This window comes from Erigeron canadensis, chromosome 1 (genome assembly GCF_010389155.1).
Source record: "Erigeron canadensis isolate Cc75 chromosome 1, C_canadensis_v1, whole genome shotgun sequence".
Taxonomy (NCBI): domain Eukaryota; kingdom Viridiplantae; phylum Streptophyta; class Magnoliopsida; order Asterales; family Asteraceae; genus Erigeron; species Erigeron canadensis.
Genome location: NC_057761.1, coordinates 43,828,646 through 43,842,574, shown reverse-complemented (window position 1 = coordinate 43,842,574; position 13,929 = coordinate 43,828,646). Strand labels below are relative to the sequence as shown.

The 13,929-nt window shown below is 31.5% G+C and overlaps 1 protein-coding gene across 1 annotated transcript; it reads left to right on the top strand.

The window, feature by feature from the left end:
• The first annotated feature begins 6,898 nt into the window (after positions 1 to 6,898).
• LOC122605380 (cell wall protein RBR3-like) lies at positions 6,899 to 13,778 on the top strand. Its single transcript, XM_043778324.1, has 7 exons — positions 6,899 to 7,256; positions 8,245 to 8,534; positions 8,918 to 9,023; positions 9,133 to 9,253; positions 9,698 to 10,399; positions 10,695 to 12,513; positions 13,060 to 13,778. The coding sequence occupies exons 2-7, from the start codon at positions 8,336 to 8,338 to the stop codon at positions 13,494 to 13,496; spliced, it is 3,384 nt and encodes a 1,127-aa protein (XP_043634259.1). The 5' UTR covers positions 6,899 to 7,256; positions 8,245 to 8,335; the 3' UTR covers positions 13,497 to 13,778.
• The last annotated feature ends 151 nt before the right edge of the window (positions 13,779 to 13,929 follow it).

Here is a 13,929-nt window from a genome sequence, read left to right as displayed (position 1 = left end):
TCTTTTAAAAGATAATTCATTGTCCCTAAAAATCTAATATCTTTGTATCATTTACCAACACTACTTGACGCCGACACCACCACATCTAAACTAATGTCATCGTCGCCGCATTGCGTGGGTACCATACTCGTATATATTAAAACAAAACCCTTAATTTCGTATATGGACCATTGTTTGAATTTGATAACTTATTTTTCACCATTAGATTATATTGATGACATCATCAATATTCAAATAATTAATCAATAACACTTTTAGTCCTTAAACTTTTATATAAATGTGTCTAACTCTCAATAACTTTGTTAACTACGTCTTTTTAATGATAGTACTATGAATTTTTTAATATTAGTAACTTATAACTATATAAAATTATATACAACACTATAAAATATTTTCATGTATATAAAGTTTATTTTGTATATTTTTATTTCTAATGTCGTGTAAATCATACGAGTTTTTGATAAAACTTTCATTTAAAATTAATTGACAAATTGAATATGATATTTCGATTTTGATAAAAAAAAAATTATTTGATAAATTGACTACATGTTTATTTATTTGTCGATTATCTGTAACATTTGTTTCCCTAACTTTATTTTGTTAAGAATTTTAATTGTATTATTTTTTAATTATTTATTCATAATAAAGCATTAAAACTATGATATTATTACGAGAAATTTTAATTACACTTTCATTTCATTATTAAACCTCTACTTTCAATGACACCACAACCTTTTTCAAAATACTTTTATACTAGTGTGCATGATGTGAATTTTAAATCCAAGAATTGAAATAACACATTCGGTACTCTTACTATAAGTAAAAGATATGTAGCTTAAACGTAGTGTTAATAAAGATATCTATTTAGTATTTCACATCTAAGATAATGATGAACTATACTTATTAGAATATATGTGCTCCATGTATATATTTTAGTTTTATGGTTGACAAAATTATTAGTTAGCATTTTAACTTGACAATAAACATGATGTTATGATTATGGTTATTTATTTAGTTGTCAATCATTTTCATATATTAAAAGTTTTTTAATATAAAAAATTATATACAAATCCCATGTATTACGCTGGTAATAAGATGGTTATTTTAAATAATGAATGCGGGTAATAAGTTGGTTATTTTAAATAGTGATTGTTATAAATGGATAAAATGTGGAAATTATCAAAAGAAAGGGCGACTATCAAAGGTAAATGTTATTAATATCACTATACTAAATATCCTTCTTATCATAAAATGAAAAAGATACCAACATCTTTAATATATACTAAAACAAAACCTTTAATTCAAAATTAAAAAAGTATGAACCATTGATCATATTTTAACTTTTATTTTCCACTATTAGATTTTCATGATAACATCATCATAAACCCAAAAATTGGTCAATAACATTTTTAGTCCTCATACTTTAGCTATTTCAATTTATTTTTATTTACTTTAGTTTAGTAAATGGCCTAATTAAATACCACTCAATAATTTTATTAACCAAATCTTTATAATAATGGTACTCCTTATTCTTTAATGTTAATACTTATATAATAAAAAATGTATTTATAAATAATATATATTATATTTTCATGCATACAAAGTTTTATGTATTGTATATTTGTATTTCTAATGTCGTGTAATTGAATAATTAACAAAATTTCAATTTAAAATGGGTTGATAAATTGAATATGAGATTTAAGTTTTGATAAAAACTTTTGATAAATTTACTTTATGTTATTTATTTGTTGATAGCTTATACCACTCTTCACTAATTACCTTTTGGTAAAGAATTTTAGTTGTATAATTTTCTATTTAATTTAATTATGATATTTTATATTGATATGAGAATTTTCAATTACATTTTATTTCCATTAATAACGTTTTATTTCAATGACACTACAAATATTTTTCAAAAATCTTTATATTACACGTGGTTTTTATGTGAATGCTTAATTACACGAATTAAATAACACATTTGGTATCATTGATAAGAGTAGCAGTATAGTTACAACTTAGTGTTAATAAAACTATTTCTTTGATATTTCATGTATATAGTTTAGTTTTATGGTTGAAAACATGATTTGTTAACATTTTTCTTTGACAATGGATATGATATTATAATTATTGATTAAAAGTATGTAAATATCTATTTAGATTTCAATCATTTTCAGATATTAAAAGTTCGTTAATGCAAAAAAATATACAAATCTCGCGTATTACGCGGGTTATAAGCTAGTTGTTCGTATAATATGAATTTTTCATTTTACGAGAAAATTATTTGGTACATTAATTATACCGTATGTATATCATTGGAGAACATATTAAAATAACTAGCTTATAGTCCACATGAAACGCGTGAAAAACATATAAAAATAGTTAAATTTTTACATATAAAAAGCTGGCAGAAAAAATAAAAACTAAAAAAATATAAAAAGATAAGAAAAGGAAAAATGTACCGTAATGAGGAAAAATATTAACTTTGATTACCTTGTTTATTTTGTATATTTGATTAATTTTATATTTTAATAATCTTTTACAGAAAAACTACAGTTAAAATATGGAAGATCGATCATCATCATCACGTTAAAAAATCAAGAATTTGTAAAATTATATAAAAAAAAAGCTTCACTAAAATATGGATCGGAGTTAAAAAAAAATCGTTTAAAAGAGCGTTTCTCATATTGCTTTGCTATTAAAATACTGGATATGATTTTTGTAAAAAGTTTTTTGATTGCACTTAAAATGCTTGCAATTTATAGTATAAAAAAAATTAATGGAAAGTTGCAAAAGGTCGAAATGTATGAGTGTTTGAAAAAAATAATGAAAGTTGGAGGACTAAAAACATATTTAACTAAAAGTCTAGTTAAAGATGATGTAAGCATTTTAATCCAAGGGTAAAAAATAAAGAATGAATTTCGTCTAGATTTTTCGATTTTCTATTTAAGGGATTTCAATGTATAGTCTAGATTTTTCATTTTTCTAGATTTTTATTTTTCCATTTAAAAGATATAATAAAATTAATTTTACGTGTATTTTTTAACACTATAAACAAAAAAACACCAACACATATTGCAACATAAACATAGCAAGTCCCATGACAATTACCATTAATTCTAGAAAACGTATCTAAACATAAATTTATTGACATTTTATGATAATACTCATATCTTACTTTATACTTTTTTATACATAAAGAAAAATTTCCGTCCAAGTTCTTTTATTCTTTTTTCATTATCCTGGTCCCCATCCGGCCACAATCATCACCAACTAGAAACATATCCCATTACCAACATGGCAACATTCATTTTCCTTGATGGCTAAAGCCCAACTCTTTCTATATCATCTAACAAAGTAGTTCATAACATGATTGACGTTTCTAAAACAATAGATGAAACATTGTAATAAAATTTAATATCAAGTTGTCAGTAGATAAACTTATGAAGGGATTTAAATTATATTATATTGTTTTTAAAAACAAGTGGGAACACCGATGGACTACGGGCTCACCAATCATTTTCATTCTATGAGTGCAGAACCTTAATGTTACATGAGGAAACCCATTATAAGTGAGAGAAGACCTTATGAGTTCTAACCATTTAGGAAATACATTTTTTTCCCTTTACATGTAAGACTTGAACTAAAGCTTTCTTTCTATCGGATATTTTACTTTAATTATCTAGACTGAAAGTTATTAGCTTTTAATTATAAGTTTCCCATGTTGTATTTCAAATGAGAACTTGTAAGTTGTAAGGAATTTGATGAATGTCATATATGATTGGTTGATATGGCTGGGGTGGACTCGGGGAAAACTTTCAAAGTTCACATGAATCGTACTATTTGGGGAGACTCAGAAGACAATGTTTTGTCTAATATGTTGTCGTACCTTTGGACGAAGTACTAGGGGGTTTTTTTTTTATGGGTGAGTGGCGACTCTCTAGCATGAAGACAACATTTCAATTTGCACATTAAAAAAAACAACATAGAATCGTATAATATTTGGTATGAAATGTCAACTTATAAAATGTATTGGATGTATTTTAGTTTATATTATATTTCGGGAGTTTTCAACAAATGCACAGAAAACACATGTTTAAGCATATTAAGGGAAGTTTTTTTCTTAAAATATAAATTCTCAATTTTAAAATGATAACATTTATATTTCGTTGATGTCTGTTGAATATATTTATAAATTTTGTAAGTATTTATAGAAACTTCTAGCTTATTGCCCTTTATTTTATACTTCCTGTTCTATATTAAATGTCCAATTTTGACTTGTCAAGTCTTCTGCTTGCAACTTTGACCATAAATATCATGTTATATACTAGTTGAGGAAAGTTATATCAATGAAAAGTACATTGAAAACTCAATCCGTGCATATATATTTTATATGAAGTGTTATATAATATAGACAAATATTTTCACGATCAAAGTTTAAAGTAGAAGACTTGACAAGTCAAAATTAGACATTTAATATAAGACAGAGGGAGTATGTATTTATAAGCAGAAAACATTTGATCACTCTTGTATCTAGTCTATACTATTTACCTTTTAAAAAAAATAAAATTCTAGTCTATACTATTTAATAAAACAAACCATTCATTTTTATCATTAAACTTTCAACTTTTGAAGGAAAAAAAAATACCATTTTCTTTTATTCATTAAATTTAAACATTTACATCTAATATACCTATAATACCCTTAGTGAAATAATTTACAGTATAGATCACCCACCACTTAAAATAACTACAATATCACCTTTAACATCAATTACTTTTACATTCACCACCATCGTCGCCATCATCACCGTCACCACTGTCGTCTCTACCACCGTCACCATCACCACTTCCACCGTCACTACCCCACTGTCGTTGCATTATGCGGGCATAAGTATAGTAATACTAAGTCAAAGACTCTTGAATTCGTCACTATATGAGCCATAATATCACCACGAAATATAAGGATAAAGACAAATGATACTAAAATAAATGTCGAAAACTAAAGAGTAAAATTTGTGTGGATCACATGGTCAGTGACTTTGAGACAGAAGCGGGACGATGTTGTTAATTGACATACCATCAAGATTTGTACTTACTCGTATTAGTTTTTACTACCTACACCAATGTACGATATTATTTATTAGATGTAACTAACTTTTTTGTTTTTAGTAAATGCAAATTGATCTTTGAAAATGAGGAATACAAAAGATATTGACTTACTAAAATATTAATCCAAAACACATCTAAAGTTACTTTCTTTAAATAGAGCTGGTAATATATTGGATAAAAAATCTTGATAGTTCTCTGATATAAGCAAATTTTGAAAGCAATCGTAATGTTTGATGGTGGTCATTGTGCGAAGACAAACACAATGATTTTCTGAAAATGATAGTACTACTAGTGATATTTTTGATTCAATTATTTTTGTTTCATCTTTTTGGATTTCTGGTAAAATATGAAGTCTCGTATAACTGGTTTGAGATGGACTTGTAATCCAAACTTTTTTATGTAATACTTCTTTTGATTCTTTGATGTTTTGTTGCAGATTTTAATAAAACACATATTGTTTCCAAAAGAAAAAAACACAGTGTCTTAGTTAAACAAGCTAGATCCAGACTTACTTTTTTATTTTCTTATATTTTAACAACAAAGCTGAGATAATATAAATTCTTTCCCAACTTTTGATTGAAATTAGCATCAACAAGGAACTTGATCATTTTGCATTGGCGATGTCTTACAATAAAAATGGTTATAATATATATTCACGAATGAATGTTTCATCAGATTAGTACATTCATATAAAATAATATTTTTTTTATTTTCAGACAGACACTTAAAATGAAATTCAATTTCAGTTTTATCAAATTTCATCGTAACATATAAACCAAACACGACCTAGTTATTAATTATTTGTAAAAACTTTCGTCAAAATAGTCTTAACAGTTTTGATATATCTTAAGTTCAAACTTATCTATATTATATTATCTATACTATATTATAAAGCAAAAAGCCTCTAAATTTTTAACATTGAACTTAAATTTTCAATATTGATTTTAAGTATTTTACCAAATGTCTCTTCTATCTATTCTATATTTACCTAAAAAAACTATATTACCCCTTCTTTCTCCTTAGAATTCAACTAATCATTTTTTTTTCTCTCTCCCATAAATCATTTATTCCTCCAATTCATTCAAAATCTTTTATCTCAAAAACCGTACATCGATAAATTATAAAAGTTATATGGGTGTTCTTAAAATTTCATGCTCTTTCATTAGAGATGTCATTCGATATACTTTCGACGAATTTTTAAATCCGATGCGGAGCTCATACGGCTAAGATATTTGACTATCATACTCTATGACATATCAACTCCTATGACCTATCACCTCGCACTCTATGACCTAGTTATCACCTCTACCATCTCTCCGCCGTAACGCGTGAGTACTTATTTTTTTTAAATATATATGTCTAAGACATTTTTTAAAGACATTTTCAAAAAAGGTTTAAGTTAAGTTAAAGGTATATTTTAGGGTGATCATGAGTGGTGATAGAGATTTTTTCATCAAATGATTTAACTTTAGGATTGTGAAGAGACTCCCTAACGCGAAGATAACTTATATTAAGCATCTCAATATTTGCAAATAATACACACAAAGTTACGAAAATATTCTAAGTGTACCGTATATATTCTTTTTGAAAAACAGGAAAGACAAATTCCATTTTTCATTTACTTGCCTTTTTTCTTTTAAAAAAAGGGTATTTGGACTGTTAAATCTTCTGAAAGATTTACAAACCTATGTTTATAGATTATACTTATACATATTATATAGTCAATAATATAATATAAGAAAATTATTCTGTATTAAGGAGAACAGATAAAAAGGAATAATAACAGCAAAGATGGTGAACTGTGACACACAAAAAAAAAAAGAAAGAAAAAAAAGAAAGAAGCAAAGCAAGCAACAGTTACACCTGCTCTTCTTTCTTTCTTTCTTTTCTTCTGCCATATTTCCACCACCATTTTCCTCATCAAACACTCCACCGCCCACCTCTCTTCTTCACGTGACCCCCATTTCACTTTCTTCCTTTTCAATTTAATTTATTGTGGTTTCTTCATCTTTACTTTTTGTTAAATTTTATTTCTGACATACATTTCACTACCGACAGACAGACATACCTTCCTTTGATCCAACCAAACCCAGATCCAACTTCAACTTTCTTGGTTTCTAGTTGTTTCTTTTTTTTTTTTTTTTACTGGTAAGTCAACACATTTTTAATCTTTATTAAGTTTTGTGTATAATTGGTGTGCTTTTATTGGAAATAGATTGATTTTATGTTTAAAGTTCGAGACTTTCTGATAACCCATATTGAATTTGGATGAAAATTGGTTCAGTTATGTGTGTGGGTGTGTTTTAGAATTAGGTTTATTTTCATGTTAGAGTTTGAGACTTCATTATATCCCATTTTCAATTTGGAATTAATAAACTTCCTTTTATTGTTAGTTTTTATTGAAATTAAGGGGGATTTTTATGTTAAAGTATGAAACTTATTGATACCCTTTATTCAATTTGGCTTAAAATGTTAGGTACTTAGGTCGCGTAGGGTAAGATCGCCTACATCCCACTATTTGGCTTAAAATGTTAGGTCCTCGGGATTGGGTATTGTTGTTTTGTTGTGTTTAGTTTAATATTTATATAGTTGGAGTGTTTTTATTGATATCAGATTCATTTTATGTTTAAAGTTTGAAACTTTATGATAACCCATTACGAAATTGGTGTTAATTTTCTTCAAATGTTAGGGATGGCGTAAAATTGAGTGAATCTTTGATGTATAGAATTAGATTCTTTTAAAAAAATGTATGTTAAAGTATGAAACTTTATGAAATCCCTTTTTCTTGTTGGCTTTAATTCAAATGTTTGGTTTTACATACAATAAGTGAATCTTTGATGTGTTAAAATATTAAACTTTAAGATTAACTTCACCGTTTGCTTAAAAAAAAACTTTAAGATTAACTCATTTAAAATGGAACTGAATTGTTTCAAGTGATAGGCTTTAAGTACAATTTGAGTGAATCATTGATATAATTAATAATTAGAAATGAGTTTTTATTTATTCATTGAAATTGTGTTGAGTTTATGTTAAGTTAACTTTATGAAGTCTCATTTTAAGTTGGCCTCAAATGTTAGGTTTTCCGTACAGTTATTTAATGGTGTTTTTATTTAAGTGTTGAAAGTTATTGATTCAGGGTGCTTTGATTCCATGGTGGTTACTGCTGAGTTCGAATGAGATTGTATTTCCGGAAACTAGCTGTTGTAAGTGTTAGTTAGGTGGCAAAAATGCCGGCTTCACCGGGGATGAGATTCTCTCCGGGGAGGGAACGGAGAGGTGCTAATCATGAGAGGGGGCGCAGTTCTGAAAATGGAATAGGTTTTAAAGAAAGAGATGATGATAATCTTGCTTTATTTCATGAGATGCATTGCAAAGAGACCGAAAATTTCTTGCTGCAGTCTAATGATAATTTTGAAGACAATTTTGGTAATTTCTAAAGCTTTTGCACATGTTGATTTATAACAATCTACTTTAATCAGTGTAATTATTGTACTAGTCCTTGTGCACACATCCCATCCTATACGTCCCGTCCTAGGAGTCAAGAGTAGCATGTAGAAGGGGGCCAGCCAAGAAGAGTATTTGCTCAATTGGGAAACATGACCATATTCGCAACGTCCTCTCCTGCAGAACCAACTAGGCTACATGTCTGAAGGCAGGCCAAAACTTGCTGCCTCTGGGGATTGAACTTGGTCATTAAATGCGGCGTTTTTTGTGGCTTTACATTTTGGATTTAAAAATGAATAAAATCTTGTTACTTAGTCAGGAATTCAGGATTACTGGTGCTCACTCTGTTGTCTTGCATTTGGCAGTGACCATGCGGAATTTTTCAGACCACAAGCTTGGAATAAACACTGCTGCTAGAGGAGAAAGCAGTAATCTCCTCAATGCAGAAGAGGAAAAGAATGATTATGAATGGTTCGTAGTGGTTTGCTTCTTTTGTTAATTTACTGTCTTTTATAATCTGAAGTTATTATAGTATATTGCTCTCTTATTTCTAGACTAATTTCTATTTTTGGAAATAAAGGTTAATGACTCCTCCAGATACACCTCTGTTTCCTTCGTTAGATGATGAGGCACCTCAAATTATTCATGAACAGAGAGGTAGACCTCGAACTCAACCAATTTCATTCTCCAGATCATCCACGGTAAGTCATTTATCAAGTTTATAAGTATTAGAGCTATGTGTTAGTTGGATTTACGTCTTTGACTGATTGATACTCAATATATAATACTTAGATACTTCCTTTTTTCTTATTATTTAGAGTTCAGATAGTCACTAATGAAAAACGGTGTCATAGTAGCTTCATCATAACTGGTTACCCACGGTTAAACTAATATGAGAGACTTCTATGACATTATAACAGAATGTCTCTCCTTTTCTTTCCAGGAAATATCAATTTTGGTCATTTTATCGATTCATTTCTTAAACATTTACTAATCATTTAGCTATCTATGGCCCGGTTGTTATTATTAGTTTATTTACTATTATTAAATACCAAATCAGAACTTCCAAAATCATCATACACAATTTGTATGTTTATAGGTAGTTGTAACTCTTTTTAACACGGGTTATGGATACTTTATTACAGATGGAGAAAAGTCGTAGAAGTAGCAGAGGTAGTGCAAGTCCAAACCGCTTGAGCCCATCTCCACGATCTCGTCAACCTGAATTTCAACCAAGAAATCGGGCCTCTTCGGTACCTAGTTCTAGTCCACCGCCTTCTCAAAGGCCCGCCACTGGATCTAGAAGACCATCTTCCCCATCAAGTAAACCTTCTACCCCACCTCCACGGGCCTCTACACCACCTTCAAGGAGATTAAGCACAGGTTCTGTTACCACTTCAAGTACTGGTCCAAGAGGTATTTCTGGAAACTCGGTTTCACCGAAGATAAGAGCATGGCAGGCCAACATTCCTGGGTTTTCCACAGAAGCACCTCCAAATCTTAGAACCTCTTTGGCAGACCGCCCCGCATCATATGTACGTGGCTCTTCCCCTGCTTCAAGAAACAGAAGACAATCAATGTCACCAGTTGCTTCTAGAAGCATTGGTTCGTTCCATAGTCATGATCGAGATAGATCTAGCTCTTATAGTAAAGGTTCAATTGCATCTTCTGCTGATGATGATGTTGAATCTCTCCGGTCTATCATCGTTGAAGGGTCAGAACGGTCAAGTTTAAGGAAAGTGGGTGGGTTTAGGGATAATAAGGCTCCTATTTCTCACAAGCCTATAAGAACTGTTTCTTCTAGCTCTGCTCCAAAAAGATCATTTGACATGGCGCTTCGACAAATGGTACTTACTATCTAGTCAATCATTTATGGTTCTTATTGCTATATCAGTGCATCTAGCCTTGTTGATACTTATCATTATGAATCACTTAACAGCATACTTATAATTACAGTTTTCCCATTCCATCTGCCGGAATTTGGCACCTTTCGAGAATATATACAGTATCATTATCCTCTGAGTTGTTGATCTTATTTAGATGCATTTCATTTCAACATAGAGAACAATTCTTCCTTTTGCGAAGAAGTCATTGTGTATCTTATGAAATGACATGTTTCGGTGTTTTATTATTCTTGTGTAGGATCATAGAAAAGGTCCTCAGAATATGTTCAGACCACTGCTCTCCAGTGTCCCTTCTACAAACTTTTATGCTGGAAAAGGAGGTCCCGCGCCTGCTTGGAATTCTTCGGTGACAACTAGTAGCAATGCAAGTTCTGATTTTGCTACCAGTGGCCCACTTGATATTGAAGAGAATGAACAACACAAGGACGATGCAACTTCTGGATATGATAAGGCCCTAGATCATGATCTTGATGAGGACGAACTATTTATGTTAGAGGAACCTGAATCGGAGAACGAAGATATGGGAAATGAAATGCATGGTCTTTCACCAAATGGAGATGGTTTAGATAGTCTTGTACAATGTGATACTGCAGCTTGTGTGGTTTCAGATGATTTCATTGGTAACATTGACTTCCCAGAAATTGATAGCATAAAGGATATGTTAAGTTGTTCAAGATGTGGTTGCGAGTATTCCAGTTTCACGCTAACACAAGACGACATTAAACTTTGTCCAAATTGTCGGAAGTCGACATCATCTTTGACCATCAGTGATTTGAGGACAAGCTTAGTGGTGGTTACGAGTTCCCTAGAAGAGTTACCTATGTCAGATGAATATCATGAATTAGTCAACACAATGAAGCCTCAAACGACCCTAGTCAAACTTGAATCTCCGGAAGTAACTTCTGAGACTGAAGCACAATCCAAGCAACACAAATATGTAATCGAGGATGGTGAGAGTACACCTGCAGAGCAAAGTCAACACACTTTTGACTATCCAGGTTCTCTTTCTCCGCCGCGGTTAGAAGAATGTGAACCCACGGAAGCCAACGATCAAGTGATAAGTCAACCAAGTTTAAGTTTTAGTGACGAAAGGGATGAACAAACTCAACACACCATTGACTTTCCAAAGACAACGGTTAACTCTGTAGAAGGTATTCCAGTAGTGCTGAAAAGGTCAACTAATATAAAAGGGTATGTTATCTGTAGTGGGAACTTTTCCGCCAGTAGCATTTCTTTTGATGATTTGTCATATGTGAGGGGCAGTACAAATAGCATGAGAAGTTCAATAGGACGTGGCAGTGTGTCTGCATCATCTTCTGCGGACTTTGGACCTCGTTTTCATCGTCAAATGAGTAACAGGAAATCTGACATAGATAATTACAATTATGACCCCATGAATGTTAAGTATCGCCGTAGTGTATCATCTTTATCTGGAACTTCTAGTCATGCTTTCCCTCCATCTAGTGTTGGAACTAGCACATTTGACTCATTTGAGGCATCTATTGTCCCCATGGAGAGAGATGTTGCTGACTCATCATCTGTGGGTCCTCAAGAAACCCAAAGTGAACATGACACGTACACTAAAGATGATAGTGTCATTAACATAGAAACAGCTCTTGATTCAGAAGAAGTTTTGTTAACCGAATCTTCAAATAATGAAGAGCCCACTTCATTTCCCAAAGTTGATGACTTGGGAAAGGATCCTAGTACTTCAACTACATGTACATTTGAGAAAGTTGAAGACTTGGGAAAGGATAGTAGTGCTTTAGTAACATGTACATTTGAGAAAGTTGAAGACCTGGGGAAGGGTACCAGTGCTTTAACGACCCATACGTTTGAGAACACTAATTTTGCGGAAGTTCAATTGGATGCCATATCAGAAAGAGAACTTGATCAAACTTGTTCTGCATCTCCTGCTTCACAATGTAGTTTGTCTCAAAGTTCAGAGAGTGGCATAAAAGAAATTCAGGACCCTCATGTTTCTACTGCACTCGGTAAAGATACAGCAGCTTCTGCCATAGAGTGTGACACCTCAAATCATTCAAACAGCATAATGGGTATGTATATTCTGAGTTATGAGTTATCACCAACTGTTTTGCATTGTTGTCTTTTAGTAAATTGTGAATGGTATGTACGTCACATGTTCACCTACGTCCACACACACACACACACACACACACTCACAGACTTGACTAAAATACAAGAATTGTCTGGCCCGGTTTGGGCTAGTGAATAGTGACAACGGGTCAAGTCCATTTATTTAGGAGGGTAAATGGGTCTGAATCCTTGGTCCCATGTACCATCTTGGTATCCAGAGTGCACACCGCATAGAACTCATGCCCGTCAAGTCCATTTATTTATCCAACCCATAAACACAGTTTCATCCTTTTTTGATGAATTACAAAGAGAAATACTCTGTTAAATATTACTAAGACTAGATGACTTCAAAAATAACTACTCATTTCATCTCTTAAAGATTGTGACATGCCTTTATTGGTTGTGGACTTGTGGTCCACAAAATCTCATTAGGAGTGTTCATCATTTATGCCTAGTCAAACTTTGCATTTATTGTGCATACTAACCTGAATTTTTCCATATGTCAGAGGAATCAACAGTCTTGGTTGAAGGCCAAGGAGGAACAAAGGGAAGAAGCCTGACACTAGAGGAAGCAACAGACACAATACTGTTTTGCAGCTCAATAGTTCATAACTTAGCCTACGAGGCTGCAACTATAGCCATCGATAAAGCAACTCTACCAGATTTTCCTGATAACGATAATCCTTTTCCACTTACTCCAGCTGTCCCATATGGTTACACGGGTAATAAAGATGATCCAGCCCAAAAAACAAGCAAAGGGTCATCAAAATCCCAAAAGACGAGGCAGAAAAAAACAATGGAAAAAAATTCCACGAAAGATCCTAACAGAATGAATATCTGTGAGGAAACCGTCTTACCAAAAACCCGTATTGTATATCCTAGTAATAAAGAGAATACGAGACCACCAAAGCTAGAATCTAAATGCAACTGCGTAATAATGTGAGGAAGAAGATACTTCATTTCTTCGGGATTTTGATGATGTAAGTATTGTAAAGTTAATTGGTAGGTTAGAGCCATGAAGGTTCTTAAATTTATTTTTTCTTAGTGATGTGCATTTGGGGTTATATATAGGAAAAACAGACCTGAGCCAATTCTTTTATTCTATTTTATTGTGTGACTACTTAACAAGTACCGATTGTTGTTTGATTGTAAAAGGTTGATTGTATCTAGGATTTTGATTTTTGTAAATCGACAATATTGAAAATATACGAGTGTATTATTCTTATGCGTGTTGCTCTTTGATGTTGTCAACATTACTGTAATCATTGATTTCGAAATACCCTGATTTATTACATCTCACAGATTTGTTCATGAACCAAGTTCAAAGACATGACCCAAAAAATGACACTCAACGTCACTTTATAACTCTAAAGATA

Bases quoted from the DNA above. Each gene is read 5' to 3' on its own strand.
- LOC122605380 (XM_043778324.1), top strand. From the start codon at position 8,336: ATGCCGGCTTCACCGGGGATGAGATTCTCTCCGGGGAGGGAACGGAGA. The intron at 9,024-9,132 runs GTTCGTAGTGGT...TTGGAAATAAAG, and splicing joins GAAAAGAATGATTATGAATG to GTTAATGACTCCTCCAGATA. The intron at 10,400-10,694 runs GTACTTACTATC...ATTCTTGTGTAG, and splicing joins ACATGGCGCTTCGACAAATG to GATCATAGAAAAGGTCCTCA.